This window comes from Micromesistius poutassou (assembly GCF_964030765.1).
Source record: "Micromesistius poutassou genome assembly, chromosome: 13".
NCBI lineage: Eukaryota > Metazoa > Chordata > Actinopteri > Gadiformes > Gadidae > Micromesistius > Micromesistius poutassou.
In genome coordinates this window covers 14,678,413-14,702,105 of record NC_140283.1, presented here as the reverse complement: position 1 = coordinate 14,702,105, position 23,693 = coordinate 14,678,413, and the positions used below count along the sequence as shown (strand labels likewise).

Sequence of the window (23,693 nt, the reverse complement as noted above, 5' to 3'; positions counted from 1 at the left end):
TATTATTTTATCATTTTAATAATGTTATTATTAAAAGTGTTCCATACATTTGTATCATATTATATGGTTATTACTCACAATTAATTAGTAAATTAATCTACCGAGGAAGCAGTCGCATTAATTTGATAACACATGTGATTGGGTAAAATATCATTCAAGAAACGCCCTGAACAGGGATGCCTCGTTTTGATTCGCCAACAAGGTCACGGCAACAAACTACGTAAACAACTGACAGCTTCACTTCTCCACCACGAAAAGGCAGGGAGTCTCGGCTGAGAGAAGATGCTGAATTGTAGCGTTATAGTGGTCTAGAGAGACGCAATTTCCGGTTACTTTCTTTGTAAGAGCAGTATGGACCAGTACATAGTTTCCTGAGCGATAATTGTAAAACTTGTCAAAAAATAACACAACAATAAAAATAAAATACATATGGAGTTGTATTTTATTAGGATTTTGATAAGGAGATATTCAAAATATTAAACGGAAACGGATATGCCTTTATAAGTAGTCCACCTACCTCTTGCCGCTAAACCCATGACACTGAAAGCCCCGCCCCCCGCTCTCTGGCCAATAACGCTCATTTGGAGCATACCGTTCCATGCGTTCCGTCGTGAGATGAGAACGCTTGGGAACGAGGTTACCGAGAGTCTTCCAGCAGCACTTCAACTGACCAGCGAGCTAACGCAAACAAGCAAGCAGTCGGGGTTGTGTATGTGTCTCTCTGCTCCTACAGCGCTGCATATTCCCGTGCAAACCCGCTTTCACTTTTACATTTGTTTTATTTCTTCATTAGTAGCCACATAATACTACAAAACTGAAGTTGCCTTGCTAAAGGTAAGGTCATTTTTCGTGATTAAACCCGAGACGCTGGTTTTCCTCCAAAATGGCTGCTACTAGTTAGCTAAAGAACGGGCGACGATCGGCTTTAGCTGCCGATAGCTTGCTAGCCGGCTAGCGCGCTTCATCGAGCTTGTCTGTTTTCAGCGTAGTTTCAGTGAGAAGATGGCGTCGCAGCGATGCTATCTAACGTTACCCTTCACACTGCACTCGTTGTCGGCGAGGCACTATGAAGTACCACATTAATTGGCTTGACAAGATCACGGTCAGTGTAGTTGACCTGAAGTAATCCATCACTGGTGAACACAACCGGCCGGGCAGCCGTGGACGCTCTCCGCCGTGCCCTCTTTTACTGCATAACGGTGAAGCAGGCTAACCTATTGGTTTCAAATATATCTGGGTGCTGAAACTATCAATGCACCCCACCAAAACATAGACGCCGATTACTTTGCCAGGCGATTATTTTCTTATGACAGCAAGTGGGACTAAATTATCTCTCAGGTCTATGCCCAAATGTCGTGACGTCTGCAGCATCCTCTTCAGCTAATTAGCTAGCAAGTGACGATAGCCCTTTAGCCAGTCTGCGATGGCTTTGTTGCAGATTCACCAAGGCCGACCGCCGATCATCATTTCACGTCAATGTGGCTCATGCATTGCTCCTGACCTCGTATCATTTGAGGCTTAAGCGACTTTATTATGGAGCTTAGGAAAAAATAACGAGCCTTGGCGATTGACGACTGCGTCACATGTGCATGTTTCAGTATAATTTAATGTGAGCAATGGCTGCATTTTGGACAGTGTATGTGCTTGTGTATGGCGACCCGTCCAGTGGTTACAAATGCGTTCTCTTTTCTCCCACAGCACCGCTTTCCCCTCCATCCCCCGTTATTCTTATTCTTTTGAAGATTCCTTGTTGTCAAGCCGCCAAAGTGGAGAGTGTGATTGCAGAAGGGGGTGCTTCTCGTTTCAGGTAATGAAAACTTAGAACATGTGTACCTTTTCTCTACTAGCATGTATCAGCATTGGTAGAGTAGGAATTTCCTGTCCTCACAATAAAGCAGGATGTGCCATATAGCAAAATGGGCGTTGATTCACTCTCTGGGAAAACAGCACAAAGGGTAATTGGGGAAGAAAAGTGTAGCCTCTTAAACGATGTGTTCACAATAGTACTTTTCATGGGCTAAGCACACAGATTGTGTGGCTATATAGTATAGTGAATGGGATGTCTACTGGTCTCAGTGAAGCCTATGGCTCTTTATTTTGTGTTAAGAAGATACATGCAACCTAAACACTAGTTATGATCTGTTCACCAAAAAGTGGATGTGTGTATCTGCCCAACCACATTCCTGTACACATTTGTCACACTGTACATGGACTAGTTTTGATGTTTCAACCTGCATGCTGAGTGTAGGTATATATACTGTGCTGTAGACAGACAGCACAATGTATATACCTACAGACTGTGGATTTCAAGGATTTTGAACAGTGCTTTTTTTTTTTTTTAGAGCAAGCACTTCTTCCAACAATTGACAGAAACGGCATCACAAGTGGCATTCTGACTGCTGTGCTCTCTGTTGCCACGCTCTACTGAATCACTCCATTATTGTGTTATTCTGGGTTGTCCTGGTAATTTAGGTTCTTGTCACCATGATAGTTTTACTAATGTTGGCAGCAGTGTTCCAGACAATGGAGAGGGCGAAACTAATGCAATCCTCGTCGCAGCATGATGGTTGAATATCAATTTTCCATAAACATTAATGACTCTCCCGATACAGACGTCAATTTGAATTTCCAAGTGTGAGGCAGTTGTCTAATTGGTTTTCCGAACAAATCAATGTGCCTTTGTGCAGTAAAAACAAGGATATTAACAACATGGATATTACACACAAGGAGACCTTATGCGAGAGAGAGAGAGATAAAGGTTCATCTTATAAAGCACCAGTTCTGTGTCCTCAATTAACAAGGCAATGTCTTATCTGCGTGACTCTCACTGACTGTATCCTATCTATAATTGATGTTGCTGTAAATAAAGCCAGACTGTCACCATGGCAACGTAGGCTTTGGGAAGGGAGGCTGTGCAGGGAGAGCTCAGTGCCGCAGACCCCAGTCCTCTTGGGATCCTGACTCATATTGGTACATGAGGGCTATCCGTGGCAGATGAAGCCTCAGTGTCCCAAGGTGCCAGCACAGAGTGGTGCATGTGTGTGTTTCTGTTGGGAAGTCCCACGTTGTGCACTTGTTCGGTGAACTGAGTTTCCCTTTGCCCTGTGTCCCTGTGTGTGTTGTCCCAGTGCTTCTTCGGGGGGAGGAGGTGGTAGGAGTGCACCTCAGCACTATCCCAAGACTGTCTGCAACAGGTGCGTCTCCCAGCACTTTAGCACAAACGCAACAGAAAATAACTACGATGCATGTTGTTGTGTTATGTCCCCCCCAGCCCATGTTATCAGTTGCTTTGATGGGTATGATCGGTGAAGGACAAATGGGACCACACTACCGAGATCAACATCATGGCTTTAAATGGCTACACTGGTTCCTGCGTGTTCTCTGCCATGTAGTAGAACTTGAGGGTACTTTGCTATGCTAGCGTTGCGGCTATGCTAACCACACAGTAGGCCTGAACAACAAGCCTATGGAGGAATGGAATTGAACAGTTCATATTTAATCAATCGACCTTGACCGGTCTTGTTTCAGACACGAGGCAGTTTCTGAATGATAATGTGTTTTTTGTGCCTATCCGAATGATGAAGCTGTTAATTTGCAGACAAAAATAAAAAATATGTTTGATGTTCAGTACTTGGATGGCATAAATCTAATTCTGTTTGCTTTTCTTAAAATTTTACTAAGTAATTCCAATCTTTCAATGCTTTTCAATCTTAATGGCATGCTAAAGGTGATGTTGGCGTATTTTCCATTCAGGAAAACAAGTCATCTTGATTTGCCGCTGGCTTTAGATAAGAGATAAGTCGCAGCCAAAATTTGTTAAGTTACATGAGTTTTAATGTGTGTAGTTTTGCTTTAGTACCATGTTCTGGTATACCAGTAGTTTGCATTAATGTTATTTGCCAGTTTCTTAAACTGTGAATGTTCAAGACTAATCAAGAGATGGCTTGATATATCTATTAGCAAACCATAGGTTTACGGCGGTTACACAATATTTTAGGAAATGAGCAGCAACCACTGATCCGCGCCGATAGACAGAAAGACGTTGATGTGTAGCGACATCATACTCAATCTACATTTTGTGTGTTTGTGCAGCGAGTTCCTGGGGAAAACCCCAGGGCAAAGCGTACAGAAATGGGTTCCTTCACGAAGCACTAGACGAGATGCCAACTCCAGCAACGAAAAAGAGCGACACGATGCAATCTTCAGGAAAGTGAGGGGGTAAGTGTCGGAATCTTTACACTACACTAAAGGCAATTCCAAGACGGCTGCATCATTCATTAGAACTAGGGATGCACCCATTCCACTTTTCTCGGACCAAGTACAAGTATGTGCATTTTTGTTCTTGCCGATACTGAGTATCAATACGAGTGCTCAATAATACCATTACAGTTGAAAGAGCCAATGGACCCACAGTTTCAGTGGGAATTTGAACACTTGTGCGTTTTGGGCTGAGAGTTCTAGGGAAGAGCGTGGCAGTTTATCGACATGGTTACGGCCCTGTGATACTTTTTCAGTACCATTTTTGTGTACGAGCGTTTTAATGAAGACATGCGCCACACACCGTAGTGATGTACTACATCGCTGCTCAGACAGAGCTTCACCATTTACACACACCATATGTAGTATTTAATAATTTTCCGAAAAGCCAAACTTTCTCTCACAGTCAATCGCTGCCCAGGCAGAGCTCCACATGTCCACACAAACCCCACCGCCACTGCCCCTTGGTCGTGACCTGCCTTCACAGCGGAGTGGAACGTTCAGTGTTTTAGGGAGAATGGCAAAAACATAGGAATCTCCCCCTTTCGCTCTAAATTAAGTAGCTGTGATAAAATGGCATATATTACTGTGTTGACGTTCATATAACACAAATTACGTGTAAAAACAAAAGGTTTTGGTTGTATAAGAAAAGTTTTACGAGTACACAAGCAGGGTTTCGGGAGTACTGGTATCAGTATTGGTGCATTCCTAATTATTACCCAAAACCGGTTTCTGGCAAGTGTCCTAGTGAAATGGAATGTGTAAATTCTCTATGGAATTTTCTGCCAGTGCCAATGCCAAATATGGGCATCAAGCTTGCCCTTATCAAACATTGGGGCCTTAATGTTCAGTAACAACAATGTATTTTTATATTTTATTTTTAAGAACAACACTGTGAATTCTGAAACCAGTGGACTCATAGTAAAGCGGGCTCTCTTGTGGATCTCTCTCTGTTCATCTTTAAATTCTGCCAGATTCTCTTAAATTTGCTAAATTTAAGTTCTCTCTCCAATTAATGAGGGGGTTATAAAGCCGTCACCCAGCAAACAAATTCAGTATTAAGAACCAAGCTGATCGTTGCCTTTGTCTGATGCATGCTTCTCTTCTCCCCCAGCATACTCAACAAGCTCACGCCTGATAAGTTTGACAAGCTATGCCTTGAGCTCCTGAACGTGGGCGTAGATTCTAAACTCGTCCTTAAAGGAGTCATCTTGCTGGTAAGCGACCTGCTGCTTTTCTACACTTTTTGTTTTGACTTTTCTGCCTCCACTTGGCCACGGTAGTTCAACGGTCAGTGGTGGAAATGGATTTCCTTCACAATGATTTATCACTGATCTCTCTCTCGCTCTCTCTCTCTTTCTTATTTATTTATATATCTCTGCATCCCTCAGATTGTAGACAAAGCACTAGAAGAGCCAAAGTATAGCTCGCTCTATGCTCAGCTATGTCTGCGCTTGGCAGAGGACGCACCAAACTTTGATGGCCCATCACCGGAGATCCAGCCAACCCAAAAGCAGAGCACAGTGAGTCCAGGCAGAAGACCGCTTACTCTCAATTTAATGTCTTTGTGTTTAGTTCATACTTCAAACTTACCATTTTGGTTAGAAATGAAGAAATATCGTCAAACCAGTTCAATGCACACTTAAGGTTCTTTCATTGTGGCTCAATAGATCCACAATGGAAGAAACACGGGTGTAAATTTCTTTCTTCAATAAAGACTGATCTTTGTTGTCCTTCTCCTCTTCTTTAGACCTTCAGAAGGCTGCTGATTTCCAAGCTTCAGGATGAATTTGAAAACCGCACCAGAAATGTTGAGCGTGAGTTACAACCACCCTCCTCTCCACCCTGCCAACATCTCAGTACTGATCACAACCCCAACTGTCTGCTAACATATAGCCCTTTCCACCCCTCCCTCATCTCAGTACTGATCACAACCCCAACTGCCCGCTAACGTTCAGCCCTCTCTCCACAGTTTATGACAAACATGACAACCCGCTTACTTCTGAGGAGGAGGAGCAGCGGGCCATCGCCAAGATCAAGATGCTTGGCAACATTAAATTCATCGGGGAACTTGGCAAGCTGGACCTCATCCATGAATCTATCCTTCATAAGTGCATCAAAACAGTACGTTTGTACCAGTTTTTTCATGAAGTGGTGTCAAACAAGTGATTGCAAAACAATGGTCGGTGCATACTAGGGGTGTAACGATACGCGTATTCGTACCAAATTTTTTCGGTACAGGTCCGATGCACCTGTACCTGTAACGGTTCGATGCACGTTTAATTTCGGTACGTGATTATCACACACTCTGTGTTTTGTCCTGATGTTTTGTGTTGAGGACCACAATGGAAATAAGTCCTGGACTTTATTGTGTTTTTATCCTCAATTGTATTTGATGTCTTTTCATTTGTGTAAGGCATTTGTTTGATACAATTTTATAAATCAAATCAAAATCAAATTGTTTAATAAAAATAAAATTATAAAAACTGCTGTACCGAAAAACATACCGAACATTAAAAACCGAGGTACGTACCGAATCGTGACTTTTGTTTATCGTTACACCCCCAGTGCATACTGATAACGTTAAAGACCTGGTTTTAACACAACCTTCTAATGACGGTGTATCAATGTGTGTAGTTAGAAACACTAAAGATACCTCGGCTATTAGCACATGCCATGCTATTAAGGCAATGAATTTGTATAGCAAAGACATCTGGGAAAGTCATGCACAGTAAAAGTCACAGTCAGACCTCTTGGCTTGTAACGAGTAACATCCTAATAACAGTCTTGCATAAGAGCCTAATAAGGCAGTGTAGAGGCATAGCGCAGATGTCCATCCTTGAATATAGTAAGTGATGCTAAAGACATCCCTGCTTATTATCTTGAATCCCTAACGTGGGTGTGCCTTCGTTGTCTTCCTCTTCCGTCTGCAGCTTCTGGAAAAGAAGAAGAGAGTCCAGCTCAAGGATATGGGGGAAGATCTGGAGTGCCTCTGTCAGATAATGAGAACCGTAGGGCCGAGACTCGACCATGAGAAAGCCAAGGTAGGCAGCCCCCCCACCTCCACTGTTCAACCCCCTAGCGCTGAGGGAGGCTGCGTAGCCTCCATGTTTTAATAGGTTTTTACACAGTCGCTCCTTCCAAGTAAATGGGTCTAAAGCGTCCTGTTACTCTTCTTTCCAATATCCCTCAAGGAAAGTGTGAATTTATGGCTTGTGTGGGTTAGGGCTTAAGATCAGTCTGTGTGGCTGCGGCCATTGGCTTTCCTCCAGCCAGGGCCAGTGTTAACGCAGACCCTCCTCTGTGTCTGTACATTAAGGCTGGCCCCAAACCCATACTAAAACTGCCATCTCATCCACTCCTCCACAGTCTTTAATGGATCAGTACTTTGGCCGTATGCTGTCCTTAATGAACAACAAGGAGTTGCCTGCCAGGATCCGCTTCCTGCTGCAGGACACGATGGAGCTGCGAGAAAACAACTGGATTCCCCGCAAGGCCTTCATTGACAACGGACCAAAGACCATCCACCAGATCCGTCAGGAAGCAGTGAAAGTGAGTAAGCTTAAAGCCGCCGCGTTGTTGTGCATCCTGGATGCAGAGTGAACAAGGACAAGCGGCCCTGGATGTAGATATACCCGCCGTTAACCAACAACTGATGAAATGGGACACTTCTACGTCGTAAGAATTGTAAAAACAAAAATTAAGTCCAGCTTAAATGCTGCTCTCTTTATGATACTTGACTATCTTTCTGTATAGAACTCTTGAACACTGAACGATTATCACATAATTGGTTGATTAGAAGTAGTCAGAAATATGTGGGCCTAACATTTAAGTGTGTTTGTGTTGTATTATGAAGACCCATGCCACTTAAACATGATATTGTCAATGTACTATACTTAAACTATTTTGTGTGTGTAGGATTTGGGTGTCTTCATTCCAGCACCCATGTCTCACGGGATGAGGATGGAATTCTTCCTGGAAGGCCCCTTCATGCCCAACCGGATGAAATTAGACAGGGAGACTCTTGGAGGATTGGCAGAAATGTTTGGACAGATGCCAGGTACGCGGCTTCCTCTTATGTCTTTGTCGGTCTGTGTTTGTGGTTAAAGACGTTAAAGGAAATGTGGGCTTCCTGTCATAAGCCCCTTTTACACTTGCATGCTTTTGCTGTAATATTCCGGGATATCTCCTGCAAGTGGTCATGTGAATATAGTAACAGTAATTGAAATCAAATTTTCCCTGCTCCATACCTAGTGACATTGACAGATCACTGGCTGTATTGTAAATGAAAGCAGTAACATTGAAAGCCATGTTAAGAATTATATCTGTCTGATGTAATATTCTTTCTCGTGGAGCAAGCGGCTGGCAGCCAGAAGTGTTGCATTACCGCCTTCTGCTGGACAGCCCCTTGGCCCATCATCTCTGACATTGCTATGCAAGGTGTGAAAGGGAGCAAGACTGATATGTTTGAGAACGTTGCTGCATGTGTGAATAGGAAAATCACTCGCAGTGCCTGAAATGTTATCCCAGTTATTTACCGGGAACTGTGTGGAAGAGGCTATACTTAAGACCAGTGTGTCTGTTTGTCTCTTGGTCTTTTCAGGCGGTGGGATCGGGACAGGCCCAGGGGTCATTCAGGACAGGTACTCTCCCACCATGGGGCGCCATCGCAGCAACCCGCTCTTCAACGGCCACAGCGGCCACACCACCCCTCCACCGCAGTCTCAGTTTGACATGGGGGCCAAGTCTTTCGTCAAGTCTAACCAGGTAGCCCATCTACTGCTTTACCCCCCCAATCCTTGTGTTGTGGTTCCTAGAGCTGGTGTTCTGCACATGGAATGTCCTTTGATACTCTACACCAAGTTTCATTGGATGCTTAGACCGTTTTCAGCCTAACTTGGGAGTCCTGATCAAGTCTTTGTAGTTGCAATGTTAAGCTTTTTTTTTTTTACTCAAATTGAGAGTACACACAATTGGATCTCCAGGCTTTATTTCTCTCTACCTTCTAACCCAATGCGTATGGGTCTCTGTCGGTCAGGTTCAGAACCAGCATTTTCACAACCAGAACCACTTGGCCCAACAGCAGTCCCAGTCCAAGGACCTGGCACCTCGCTTCAGCAAGAAAGGGCAGCTCACTGCAGACGAGGTACTCATCAGCCCCGACCGACCCATAGCTTGTCCACCATAGACGTGTTTACATTGCAATGTAAACGTTATAGTGCTATTGATCTAGAAAAACCGCAGCTCCTCATTTTACTTGGGCCGGTCTTCACATCTCCAATATGGCGGAGTTGACGTCCGACCCAAAGGCCAATGCGGTATCAATGTACATACGTCTATGATGTCTACAACCACAGAAGTCATGGCCAGTGACTATAAAAAGACGCGTTATTCCGAGGGTTGCTACCTGCCGTCAGTTCTATTTTTACCTCTCCTCCACTTCTCACTCGCTCTCTCACTTACTCAATCTCTGCTGGCATCATTCCCCCTTTTGTTCTTCTCCTCTGTTCTGTACTCAAGTGGGCAGCTGGTCCTCTGAACGTGACTATGAGATATGAGGGTGTGACTTTCTTTGGTTCTTTGGCAGTTTAGATTAGCCACAGTACCTCACGGTTCTCCTAGATCCTCGTAGTAGACATGGGGCCAGGCCCGGTGGCGTCGCAGCACTAGTTCTCCACATGGTTGTCTCTTTGGGTCTGTATATTAAGGATTGACAAATTACATGATTATATCCACCAAATCTATTCGTAACGGCTCCTCTCCTTTCAAAAGATACATGAATGATACATGTAATGTTGATGAAGGATCAATCAAGTTGGCCTAGTGTCAACGTGGGTATCTCAAGGTACCGTGGACGGCGTATTCCAGTGCCTGCACGGGGACGGCGGGCGCTATCTTGATGCCGATGTGTGGTCTAACGCTGCCCGTCGTTCTGTACCTCTTGTGTCCTGGAGCAGATCAGCTTGAGGCCGGCCCAGTCGTTCCAGCTGGTACCCAAGCTCCAGCCCCAGTCGCCCGCCATGATCCCCCCCAGTGCCCAGCCCCCTCGCACCCAAACCCCCCCTCTGGGACAGGTGAGACTCACTTCTAACTGGGGTCCAACCCCCTGATGACCCCCAGGGCCTCACCTGTGTAGGCAACCATGAGCATGATGCCCTGCCAGCTGTGACATGCTGTAAGTGATTCAGCATCTGGATTCACTGCAAGTCTCTTGGATAAAAAAATAAAAAACTACCAAAGAAATCCTACCAAACTGTACATGGTCGGATCTGATCAGTAATCGCATGAAACCCAGCGCAGGTCGTAATGCGGTTCTAAACAAAGAGCAGCCGAGGGACTTAACGGTGATCTCGCCTCTCCCCAGCCTCCACAGCTGGGCCTGAAGACCAACCCCCCGCCCATCCAGGAGAAACCCCAGAAAATCAACAAGAAGCCTCCGCCCACAAAGGAGGAGCTGATCAAGATGACGGTACGCTCTGCTCCTCGTTAGCGCCACTTGTAGCACAGTCAGGCTCTTGCAGGGACTCAGAGGGCTACCTGTGAGAACAACCCTGAGCCGTCCAAAGTGTCTGGAAACAAAGGGTTTATTGTACTCGTGCACCAATCGGGCTACACAGGACGGGACTGCTGCCTCAGAACAGTGTATTAACCCCCAAAAAGGGGATTCTGGTGTTACATAACACAACATAAGAGGACATTTCAAATCAAACGAGGAATATAAGAATCTAAATAAGAATGGTGATGACTACAATATATACACAGTTGTATTATATTAACTTAAACAAACTAAGGAATATATTTAGACGTATGAATTAAATAACATACGCGTCCCAATAAGCTCAGTTTGAGGCCCGGTTAATTGACGTCCCACCCGCCCCCTGCCACAGGAGACCATCATGACGGACTACCTGAACACCAAGAGCCTGGGTGACGCGGCCAGCGGCGTGCGGGACATGAAGGCACCCAAGCACTTCCTGCCCGAGATGCTGAGCAAGATGATGGTGTGCTCCCTGGACCGGCCGGACGAGGACCGCGAGCACGTCAGCACGCTGATCCACGCCCTGCGCGCCGAGGGCCTGATCACCGCAGAGAACTTCATGCAGGTACGTGCCCCAAGCCCCCCCCCCCCCTCTCCCGGTCGTTTCATGTGCCCACCGGTCGCGGACGACAAATGCGAGCGCAGGTTCAGTTTTTACCGGCGAGCCTGTAAGCCAGTTCTATTTCAACGTCACTATCCTGTCTCTCTTTCCACTGTCGCCGTCTTCTCAGCCCATTTTAAGGAACCAAACGATCCATTCACTAGTTCACGGCCACAGCAACCTAGTTTAGTTGATAGTAATGCGTTGTGGAAGATGCATTATAATTGGTTGTTATTATTACTAATAATTGGTACCCTCTCATAGGTCCACTCAGATTCTAATGCAGACACAGAAACAAAAGGGAGACGACGACGCACACTAACCACCAAATAAACTGCAAGACAGACAGAGCTATGTATCTTCATTCCAGTTCAGCATACCCGCTCTTGTCTCCTCCCCCTCTGGCCCCCTGCAGGCCTTCCTCAGCGTGCTGGACCAGTGCCCCAAGATCGAGGTGGACATGCCACTGGTCAAGTCCTACCTGGCCCAGTTTGCAGCGCGGGCGGTGATGGGCGAGCTGGTGAGCATGGCGGAGCTGGCCCACCCGCTGGAGAACGGCACCCACTTCCCGCTGTTCCTGCTGTGCCTGCAGCAGATGGCCAAGCTGAAGGACCGCGAGTGGCTCACCGACCTCTTCCAGCAGAGCAAGGTCAACATGCAGAAGATGCTCCCCGGTACGCCCGCCGCCTGGCTCCTTTTGCACGCGGGTCGGAGGGGTCAGCCCCTGGAGCAAAATAACAGTGAACCACCATACAAGTACTGCACAGAGTAACGCCTGCATGAGTGCTGAATGCTTAACCGCAGAATACGTACAAGGGGTTGATTATGCCAGCTGATATTTGGTTATGGATGTTTAAGTGAAACCATGAAAGAGGGGTATGATGATTTGATCACCAGGAACAGTTCTGACATTTTTTTTTCCTTTCAGTAGTGAGGGTCATAGCATCGTGTTTGAATCGTCCCAAATCCCCCAGACGTTAACCCAACTCCCCCCGGTGTTGTTTTAGAAATTGACCAGAACAAGGACCGCATGCTGGAGATCCTGGAGGGGAAGGGCCTGAGCTTCCTGTTCCCGCTGCTCAAGCTAGAGAAGGAGCTCCTGAAGCAGATCAAGGCGGACCCCTCTCCACAGTCCATCTACAAGTGGATCAAAGACAACATCTCCCCCCGGCTGCACACGGACAAGGGCTTCGTCAACATCCTCATGACCAGGTACAATCCTCCCCCGTTTGACCACGCGCGTGTAACCACTTCATTTTACTTGTTATGCCACCATAAAGTGTGCACCCATTGCACTCCTTTCCCTTGCAGGAAGAAGGATCCCTTTTCTTGTCCATTAGAGACGTTGTTGCTTGCTCTTTTAGAGGGGCGAGGGTGATGTTGTTGTACGACTGTAATTAAGGGCTACAAAATAAAAATGGACTCACAAAATTTGACCCGACTGACGGCTCTGCCTCCTCCTCAGTTTCCTCCAGTACATCTCCCTGGAGCTGAGCATCGCGGAGGGTGACGACCAGCTGTCGACCCCGAGCAAGGAGCAGCTGGAACAGGAGAGGCTGCTGCTGCTGGCCTTCAAGCCCGTCATGCAGAAGTTCCTCCACGACCACACCCAGCTGCAGGTGGGGGCCCTGTACGCCCTGCAGGTCCACTGCAATGCCAGCGGCTTCCCCAAAGGTACAGTTCCCTTAAAACCCCCTCCTCTCTCCTTTTAACCCATGGCCACGCTCCCCTGACTGCAGCCCTCTGGTTGATGTGGTCACTATGCGGTGGTGGTTTCCCCAGTCGCCCCATTATGATGAATCGATTCGGACAACAGCCCTTTTTTTTAGGTTAAGATATGTACTGTGATGGCCGTAAAAGTCTAAAAATAAAGATTTTATTATTGTGACATAAAATGCCTTTGGCTGGAGAGACGTTCTATTTGTGTTGGACGTGACCGCACGCCTCACGTCTGACTGTCTCCGTTCACAGGCATGCTGCTGCGTTACTTTGTCAACTTTTACGACATGGAAATCATTGAAGAAGAAGCCTTCCTCGCATGGAAAGAAGACATCACCCAAGAATTCCCTGGAAAAGGAAAAGCTTTGTTCCAGGTGAATGCTAATTCCCTCCTGGCGGAAGTATGAAAAATGAGCCCTTGCTTTACCACGGCTCTGTTCTGAAATGTAAAACACGGTTCATCTGGAATGGACCGGGTTCGCTTGTTCCTAACGAGTGTACTCTCGCTTTGTCCCTCCCTCCAGGTCAATCAGTGGCTCACGTGGCTGGAGACGGCTGAGGAGGAGGAGTCGGAGGACGATGCAGACTGATCAACCAATCCGAAGCAGGCATTGAAGTGACCCTCGTCCAGCTAGTATTCCACTCTGCCTCTCCTGTTGTATTAGGCTCTGTAAGCTTCATGTAACCACTACCACGTGGCACTCGGCCGCTTGTGTATCGCGTAAAAAAACAGTAGAAAACCAACGCATGTACTAAGACAGTTTGTTACCACCTAAGACTATTCCTTCTCTATGATACGCTAAGAACAGCATTCTGCTCATTGGATGATTTGCATTGGATCTCTGTCCCGATTGGCTACATAAACTCTAAAACGTGACCCAATGTTGTAGTTTCATTTGGTTTGGGCTTTTTTTTTGTCTCGTGTTGAATGTGCTATCCTTCCACTTTGTTTTTCCTTTTTAACTGTTTACTGATTTGGCCTTTCCCTTAACATTAAGTCATGGTTCCCATTTAGGATTTAGTTTAATTTTCAGTTGGAGTGAGCCCTACAGCGAAAAGTAGGACGGGGTTTATGTCGTGTTATAATATGACGTGACTATGCCGGAGTAAAAGCATTTTAGCGGAGCTACAGCACCAACCATGGCGCCAACCATAGTAACAACTATAATTTCTCCTACAGTTGCTAAATTAAAATCTGGGGGAAAATATTTCATGATTTAAAGTGTTGTCTGTCAGTCACCCTGTGCTTTAACCTTGTTTGTTTTTTTCCTTCTTTTAACGCAAAGTGCTCTTGTAGGCGCCTGAGGTGATCATGAGCCACTTCCACTTGCGTTCCTATTTTGGTTTCTCTCGCCCTCCCTCAGTTAGTCATCGATCAGCACTCTAGATACCCCCGTTCGCCAAGACCAGTGGTCCTCCGTTCTGTCCCCTAGAACTCGATCAAGTGTAACGGTAGACGCGCTGCTCTCATACTTCAGACTTTGCCTGTGTTTCTACCTCTTAGTTAGATGGTATGGCTTTGTTTGTATGACGGCAACTGATCTAGGAGCAACAACCAATCAGTGGATAGTATCTGGTCCATAGCCCTGGCTTCATTGCCCAATATGTTTAACTGAAGCTGACTTTTCTCCTGATGATGATTCATGTGGTTTACAAGTGTTAAAAGTATTAAAGAAGGAGTGTGTGTGGATGTGAGGGATGGGGGTGAGAAGGTTATTTTAATCGGGCAACTCTGGTTTCCTTTAAGTGACGATGTGAATGTGGCCTCCTGGTATTTTTGTTAAAATGGAAACATGAAATAATTATGAATTATATTTCCTTTTTTTTAATTGGCAAGCATAAAATGAAACGACGATCTGATCAATTTGTTTATCTGACATTCCCCTTTTCAGAAAGAGAGAAACAGCGGAAAAATGCTTAATCATGAGATGTTAACGTTGCCCCACGAATAGTTTGCAAGTGTGCTCACCAGCCATGCTTGTGGGTTTGAATCATGTTGTGGGGTGTTCATAAGAACTGTACATTTCTACTGCTTTAATATCAATAAAGTCCCTTACATGAGCACCACAACCTTTTATTTTCTCTTTATTTCTCCTGTCTCCATCTTAAATGGGTCATGGAATGTTTATGTATTTGCATACCACTGCTGTCCAGCATTAAATGGTCACCATCTAATGACAAAACATACATTCAGGAAATGTAATGGATTACTGAACAGGATCCAAACCAACCAAACCTTGTTTAACCAAGAGGGAGTCGATACAAAACAATACCATTGTTTTTCCTTTCAATGACATGTATCTGAAGTCACTTTGGATAAAGGCCTCCGAATTAATAAATGGTAAGTAGTTCTTACTCTTATGAAAATCCTAAACACAGACTGGTGTTTCTATGGTCAGTACTGAGATTTCACTCCTTTCATTCAGAGTTAGTCATGACGCATCCTCATCAAAAGTACACTTGTGCCTCATTATCCTCACTTGGTGTCAAAGGTTCTCACTTAACCGCATTTCACTGTTCTATAATGGACAACTATCACTGAGTGGCTCCGGCCTATCAGGGAGAGACGGTTTGATATGCATTACTCCTCGTCCGTTGGAATCCAGAAGTATTCCACAACCTTCCTGCTCCGTCGTGGAGGGGCGGAGTCTGGCCTCTCTCCTCCCATGACGGGCAGGTCACCGAAGTGGGCGGGCCCGGGATCCCTCCCCTGCTGTGGGGCGGAGACCCTCAACATGGTTCTGGAGGAGTGTGGAGTCAAATGGTAGGTTGGTGATTGGGAGGGGGGATATCCCTTGAATAAGCCCTTGACCTCAGCTTTATTAATTATTTCGTCAGGTTCAGTATGATTTGTTAAAATTGTCACCCACGTTTTAGATAAATGTTCACTTTAAACATTAATGTTTTCAAAAATTGTTATCACTTGTTATCGTCTAACAGTCAAATGCGGAAATACCCCCAAATATCTAGTCTATCGTTTTGAAGTTTTAAGATAATCTTTAACCACATGCTGGTAGAAAATGGTAGAGAGACTTGTTTTGGAATGAACATTGACATGTCTGTGTGGTTGCCATGGGTTACCTGGAAGGGCTTCGGTCTGCATCCTCTGCATTGGGTTCAGGAGTTGAGATGTACACAGGGTCACCTTCCTGTGGGGTCACACGACAGGAAATGACTTCCAAATTCAAAGTCAGCAAAGTCAATAAATAAAGTCAGATAACAACATTTTTTCATTACATCCTGCACGCTTTCAGTGATTTAATACATGCTAGACAACTGGTACAATTCAAAAACAAGTGTGTATTAAAGTCTTAAATGTCAGTGCAACAAGTAGATTCTCTACTTGCATGATTAAGGACTGTAGTTTATTTTCTTAATTAAACCTAAGGTTAACGAACAAACTAAATGATATCATGAAAATTATTGTTTTCTAAAGGGGCCATTATAAATTAAACTGGCCCCTGTCACATATGCAAGAACAGGGAACTGGTTGTTAAAACCATATAACATCTATATATCATTATTATAATATTATATACAATAGAAACAGCAAATATTTGGTTATATTAATTGTGAACACCATTTTACCACCTTTTTGTGTCCATTTGTATAAATGTGCATACCGGTATGTATTCTTACTAATCTGATCACCGTTATGTCCAACATTTTGTACACAACTAAGTACTCACTGTGAAATTCCTTGGGCTGCCATTGGGGTTTTTCAGAATCTTGACCCTCTGGTCGCTTTCGGTCATGCAGAGGAAGTAGCTCTTAATGTTGGCTTGGCACTTGGGGAACAACAGAGAAAAAACGTCTGAAAATGGTCTGTTGAGAAGCGCTCTAACGTGCTGAACACAATCGATAAATTACATAGATACTCGGCTGTGCAGCATTTTGAACTTTTTTCTAGCAACTCTGCTTTCGGTTGTATACTATTTATTGTTCTCAGCCTCACTTGTAAGTGGTTTTGGTTAAAGGCATCTGCTAAATGTAAATTGATCGTAACATAGGATTCACTTACAGAGTCCCACTTGATACCAGAAAACAAACGCATTGACAAACACCTACAGTCAAACAACGCTTTCGCCTCCAAGACTAAGGGGCGCTCCTGGTTTATGGCATGGTAATTGCTAAGAGATTTATTCTGAAATTGTAGAAATCAGATTCAGCCCCTCAGTTTGACACTTGGTTAAGGGAACTAATGGGCATTTTACATGTGGAGAGGCTGAGATATGACCTGTCCGGCAACTCTCAAAAGTTCCTTGCCATATGGAACCCAGTGCTGCAGCACATCAAGGACTGAAATATCTGCCCCCTTAGTACCACTCGCCCTGATAGGTACCTCTTTTGAATTCTGCAGTGAAGAGGACATGTGAAACATGATGGACATGTGAAATTTGCCCCAACTTTATTATTCTTTCTTTTTATTTATTTATTTTTTATTATTATTTATTTACTTTTATAGTTTATTTTCTTAATTATTGTCTTATTTTATTTTATTTTTTTCTGTATATCTTGACTCATTGTTACTAGGTTTGCTACTTGTTGAACATCCAGGTAGTGTTTACATATTATTGTTATTTTGACTGTCTTGTCTGATTGTGTGAGGGAGGGGGGAGGGGAGGGGGGGTGTACATATTGTATGTGTCTACTTATTCAGATTTTTGTCCGTATGTGTAAAGTTATGTAAAACCACGAAAATAAAAGTATCAAAAAAAAAAAATAAAGACTAAGGGGCGCCAACGATATATTTATGTAGGAATTAATCGCAGCCAGGCAAGCCACCATACCTTTCTGGTAAGGCGTCAGCAAACTTTTAGTACCTTATCGAATCAAGACATCCAACTCAGGATGAAACCACCCAACCACCACCAGTTTGAGTATCAGTCTGAAGTCCATTACTGCAGCCGTTTCTAAGCTCTTTGGCCAGGACCCCATTTATAGGTCAGATCGCAATGAATATCAGTCTGACCATGACTGGGAAATATTTGATTTCCATATACAGTATGGGTACGGCCTTATATTGTTCAAAAAACCTCGAGCCAATGAGATGTAACGACTAAGTGATGCTCTTGCCCTCTTTGCTTTTTGAAATGAACTCCTATACCGCCAAACCGATTCCTATACAGTTGACAAGCCAGCAATCCTCCCTGAACCCTGCATGCCCTACAGGGGACCCCCATGTGGGGTCTGGTCACTCCAGAGGAGGCAGAACCCCTAAGGCCTTACTGCTTTGTTCTGCCTCAGGGCCTTCAGGTCCTCCTGGGCCCTGAGGACGTCAGCCAGCCCCTGGTGCTTCTCCCTCCAGACCAGGCCCTCCTCCCTGCGCTCCTGGCTCTCCTTCTCCACCCGCCGGCGCTCCTGCTGCGCCTCCTGCAGCGCCAGGCCGGTGGTCTCCCTCTGCTCCTCGGCCGCCGCCGCCCGGCGCCGGGCGCTCACCTCCCTGTAGGAGGAGGAGCCGGGGGGGGGGGGGGGGGGGGGGGGGGTGTTCCAAAGGAGAGTCAAAACCAACCACACTGGCTTTGATCCTGTGAAGAGAGCCTGTCTGCGACTTCACAGAGAAATAATCTTCCCCAGAGTACACTCATCTCTTCCCACACACACACACACACACACACACCTCCCTCTCGAGGGACACATGCCCTGATGTTACCCCTCGCATTCTTCACTGGCAGGTTTTTATGAGGTGGTGGCAGGGGAATATCAGTTATTTGTGCGGGGCACGCACTTGTCTTTGATGTCTGCGTTCTCCTCGGTGAGGCGTCGGAGGCGCGGTCGGAGGTCATCACGCTCCGCCTCCAGGGACCGGTTCTCCCCCAGAAGGCTCTGCCTCTCCCCAGACACCCGGTCCAGCTTCAGCTTCGTCTCAAAGTAGCTCTTCTCCGCCTTGGCAAGCGACAGCTGCTCCTCCGTGTGCTGAGGAGGAGGAGGTGGGGGGAAAGGAAGGGAAGGAAGGGAAGGGGACATTTCGTATACACATTTTCTCACTGGGTGCTTATAATGGACCCTTCATTTTAGAAAGGCTTCCTTATTTATCTCTCATCTAAAAGAAGATGAGCTTTTCAGAGATTTACCTGAAGAGATTTTAAAAAGCAAAGCCTAAAACAAATTATCTTTGATGAAAATGTATGTATTGCGTTGCAAAGTATTGCTTCGGATTGATCCCTTGTGGTCCAAAGCTAGACTTAAAAGCAAACATATGATTAAGTGTTAATATGGACTCCAATGAACCGATGTAGCCAAGGTTAAACGCAAGCCATCGCATGTGTGAATTGTAACCGGCAGTTTTGGGATGGCAGACGACATCCGTTAAATGGTAAGGCCGTTAAAGGTAACGTCAAGCTCTCCACCTCCTTCTTGAGCCGCTGCAGCTCTTGGCTCAGGCGGTCGCGGTCCGCTTGGGACTGCTCCCTGTCCTGCCGACTCAACACAGCCTTGGCCTCTGCCAGGGTTCTGCTCTGCTCCGCCTCTGCCTGCGACGCTTCCGCCTGCTCAGCCGCCCGGGAGCACAGTGTCGCCCTCTGCTGGCTCTGGTACAGCTTCTGCTTCAGCTGGGGGGTGGTGGGGACCGAGAGCGGATATAACAGTACCGTGAAGGATGAGACTGTGATAGGATTGTTAAGATACAAATTAAGCTTAAGAAAAAGAAGACGTCCAAGGATCTTGTGAATACTAACAGTAAGATGTCTATCGCCTATCAGCAAGAGTTTGTTTTGTATTGTTTTAATTTTTTAGCACTTTGCATTGTCGCTCAAATGCATGTCTGTGACTCTGTTATTTATTGTTAACCAAATCGTTGTTCTTGCTGTGTGGTTTCACTTGTTAAGCATGAAAACCTCTAGTAATAAAGATTGAGTTGATTTTGATTGGTGGTCACCGCCTAGTTCCTCCTCCTCTATCCTCCTCCTCCTCCTCTCCTACCTCCTTGACCTGAGCCAGCAGCTCCTGGTTGAGGTTCCTCAGGTTCCTCATGGTCAGTTCGTTCTCCGTGCGCATCATGATCCGCTCCATGTGGATCTCATTGGATAAATACTTGTTCTCCTTCTTCAGGTCCTCACATTCCTGGAGGAGGGGTCAGGTCCAGATAAGTACATGTCATGTCTACTACAGCCACATGGTTTGAGAGCACAGGCTACTAAAGAGGAACCATGAAGGAAATCAAGCCAGATCCTAACTCTCTCCTTATGATTTGCTAGGCCTTATGCGGTCAATAAACATAAAATGCAGAGGTTAATTCTGCATTTGTAGGAGTCTTATGAACGTGAATAGACGCTACGAAGGCAAGAGATTGTGCTTCAGTAAAATAATATACATCATTTTTAGGCCTAGTTCCTTTGGCTTCCTTTTCCTTTTGCTATTAATGCAATAATAATTGTAAATAGAAAAAGAGGAGGCCCACCCAGGGCCTAATAGATCCTTTTCAAAGATGTGTCATCCTAGGAAAAACAGAGCTATAACACTCATTATGGGTCTGAAACTATTCTGTAACAGGGGCGTGGGGGGGAGACCTTGACAAGCGCAGTCCGCAACGTTAACATTGGAAAGTACTACGTTTCATGTAGTCACGCACCAGCAACTAAGTGTGTTATTTACACTAGTTTAGTGTGGTTGACAGTGGCGTAGCTATGGGCGGTGCTTCCGGTGCAACGCACCGGGGCCCCCGGGGGCCCTAGAGAAAAAACAAAATGTGGAGAAGCGCTGTGCGTTCACGCAAGGAGAGTGAAACAACATTACAATGAGCTGTGCGAGGATGAGAAGCTCAGTGACCCTGAGAGCCGCTTCAGGGTCAATGTTTTTAATGCCAGCCTGGACATTATTATCAATCAGCTACTGCAGAGATTCGTTGCTCTACGTGAAACCAGTAAACTTTTCCAGGCTATCCAACCCTCACAACTGAATAGTACCACTGATGATGCCCTGTATGAGCATGCACAGCGCCTTCCTGACCACTACAACAGTGACATAAGCCCATGTTTCCCAAGCCAACTCCATACCTTCAGAGCTTGTTTTAAGACTGAATTTGAAATAAAACAACACCTCTATTGTAAAAAAGAGTTTGCTGAGTAGAAGGCACGCAGAGTTAACTTCTGAATGGGTGAGTGCAGGTTTCTTTTATTATTGCAAATGATCGGCTTATCAGGTTGTGGTTAAATGGCTGCTGTGCCCATTGTGTCCATTGGATATGTTTGCCTTTTGATTAGGCCATCGTTGTGCTGCTAGGGAAATATTGTTGTGTGTTCAACTGAATGGATTATTTGTATTCTGTTTTTGATCGTAGGCTAGTGTGTCAGTGATGCAAATAGTCACTGTCCGTGGTTCTAATAATGATTGTGCGGCTGTAGGCCTAGGCCCTACGGGGAGCTTATGCATGTTCATCGTGCACGGGGGATGGGTGGGGGCGGATGGCGCCCCCTCCCCAGCGCAAGACTTGCACCGGGGCCCAACTAAGCTACGCCACTGCTGGTTGTACATTATTTCTTACATCAATATCATCAGTTGACATCGACGCCCACATTAACCCGTGACCTGGTGCATGAAAGGAACAGACCCATAATTAGGCCTGGTGTTATGTGACCAGAGTATATTCAGTAGGCGGCCTACCTTTCTCTTTCGGACCAGTTCACCCTGCAGGTGGTTTATCTGGAGGAAGGATCCCGATGTGCCGAGCGCACTTAGCGGTCGTACCGCACGCACAGGCCTCCTCCCGAACCTCGCGGTGCCCTTCACCTCCTCCAGCTCCCCGCTCCCGAACCGGCTGCCCCCGCTGACGTTACTGCTGCTCATCGACATAGACTTGTACATACGGTCCTCTAACGCCGGTGACTTACCGGACAACGTCTGAAAGTCTCCATGCGAAGTGGCTCTGAGTGACATGGCGAATTAAGCCTCGACCTGACTAGCTCTTACTGAGAAATGCGCTCTTATGAGCCGCTCAAAGGTCCGTGTACAATCCTCGACTTGGATGAGTAAAGGGACCAGTTTGGTGTTTACTTCTCCAGGGGGAACCTATCAATAACGGTAACGGAGCGCCATCCATCATTCATGATGCAATGTAATACACAAAGTTTCCAGGGGAGGGGACATTAGGATACTCTGTTAGTTGGTACCGGTGTAGTGTACCGGTGTAGTGTACACAGGCTAGTGTCTTTTTCATAAGCTGCCGTGGCAACACAGTCTCACTCCGAGTTCGCCAAAAATCGACACTTGGTCAGGGGCTGAGAATGAAGACGCACAAGGACACCTTTTGCGTCAGCAGTTGACGCCGAAACGCCTGGCGTCGATTTTTGACGAAGAGTGAGAATGTGTTGACTACACCGGTACCAACTAACAGAGTATCCTAATGTCCCCTCCGCTTTTTTTTTTTTTAGAAATGTTCTAGAGCAGTATCCCCACTACTTAATTATCCAACTGTTGATCCACCCTACTTATTATGACCTGATAAGTTTGACAAATGAGCTTCTATACCAGAGCCTTATATCTGTAGACCTTTTATCGCAAAGTGTACATCACATGACCAATATGTCACGGCATTACCCCTGTAAAGAGGTCAAAGTCAGACTACCAAAGTTCAAAGAAAAAAGATGAATGCATAAACAAACCCTAAACAATAAAAACCTAGAGACAGTGCCATATCTGGTTAGTCAAGTCGTTGCACAATTTTCGAATATTCACACATTGGGCTCAGACTAGACCAGACATTTATTTTACAGTCTATGGACTAGATCCAGGGTGTTAGTTTATTATTTAACCTTATCACTCAACGGCTGCATATTTTGAAAGTATAATGTTATATTTCTTTCTTTCATTCACAAATCCTAAATAAGACCAATTGACATTCAAGGATGCCTTCACTGGTTGGATGTGGACATGGTGGAATTGAACTCAGTACCTTTCAGTACTGTCGAACACCCTATAGCCACCATAGACACAAAACTATCCACTCCCCTACATAGAATAGATAATAGTCTTTGGGGTCTTCAGTGTTTTTGCCACAATCTAAAATAACAGGATGGAATAGGATGGAAGTTGCTCGTACAATAACAACAAATGAGCCTTGACGACCAACTTCTGTTTTTCACACCAAGTATGTCATTTACACACACACACACACACACACACACACACACACACGCATACGCATGTAAGCACACACCACACTCCCAAACACACTCCCAAGAGGCCCAACTTGGGTATCCTCGTTCGTACTACCTATTTCCTCCTGTGGGCTTGGAGGCCCTTTAGTGGAAGACGAAACAACCTCTGTGACGCAAAACGGGTGTGGTATGATCCCATAAAGCTTTCCTGAGTGGCTGTTTGTACTGTCTGCGAGTCATTGTTGTGAACAACCTCCAGGAACCCTTCTCTCCTAATGGACTCTGGGAATGTAAAAAAATATTGGCTCTGTATCCAGCCAAGGGACTGCATTATGACCGGTCATCGCCCCACTGCATTGTCCTCCGGATCTCTTTGAATCGGTCGGGGGATGTGCCACGTGTGGTATTGTATCCTACTGTGAGTAACCACCACCCAGGGAGGAACCCCCGGTTTGATCAAGGGCACAGAGCTAGGCCCAACAAG

General features: G+C 45.6%; 2 protein-coding genes and 1 non-coding gene across 7 annotated transcripts; 2 read left to right on the top strand and 1 right to left on the bottom strand.

Annotated features, from left to right (window-relative positions):
- Positions 1-588: 588 nt before the first annotated feature.
- Positions 589-15,179, top strand: eif4g2b (eukaryotic translation initiation factor 4, gamma 2b). 5 transcript variants are annotated; one of them, XM_084477564.1, is made up of 21 exons: positions 589-709; positions 1,699-1,807; positions 3,129-3,194; positions 4,093-4,218; positions 5,372-5,474; positions 5,649-5,780; positions 6,008-6,074; positions 6,230-6,381; positions 7,191-7,301; positions 7,627-7,809; positions 8,176-8,317; positions 8,861-9,024; positions 9,296-9,403; positions 10,215-10,331; positions 10,622-10,726; positions 11,145-11,360; positions 11,812-12,070; positions 12,404-12,608; positions 12,862-13,070; positions 13,368-13,489; positions 13,640-15,179. In XM_084477564.1, the coding sequence occupies exons 1-21, from the start codon at positions 616-618 to the stop codon at positions 13,703-13,705; spliced, it is 2,856 nt and encodes a 951-aa protein (XP_084333690.1). In that variant the 5' UTR covers positions 589-615; the 3' UTR covers positions 13,706-15,179. The 5 variants fall into 5 exon arrangements, with proteins under 5 accessions (XP_084333690.1, XP_084333689.1, XP_084333691.1 ...); XM_084477563.1 differs by having other exon boundaries at positions 10,212-10,331; XM_084477565.1 differs by lacking the exon at positions 3,129-3,194 and having other exon boundaries at positions 10,212-10,331.
- Positions 9,620-9,821, top strand: LOC311357957 (small nucleolar RNA SNORD97). Its single transcript, XR_014637955.1, has one exon. It is a non-coding gene; the product is annotated as a small nucleolar RNA SNORD97 (small nucleolar RNA).
- A 517-nt stretch (positions 15,180-15,696) lies between the features above and the next one.
- On the bottom strand, positions 15,697-21,989 carry LOC311357205 (uncharacterized protein; the record flags this gene model as incomplete). Its single annotated transcript, XM_084477109.1, has 8 exons — positions 15,697-15,856; positions 16,197-16,264; positions 16,805-16,903; positions 18,345-18,558; positions 18,844-19,031; positions 19,466-19,666; positions 20,037-20,177; positions 21,717-21,989. 8 exons carry the CDS (start codon positions 21,987-21,989, stop codon positions 15,697-15,699), a joined length of 1,344 nt encoding a protein of 447 aa, XP_084333235.1.
- Between the last annotated feature and the right edge of the window lie 1,704 nt (positions 21,990-23,693).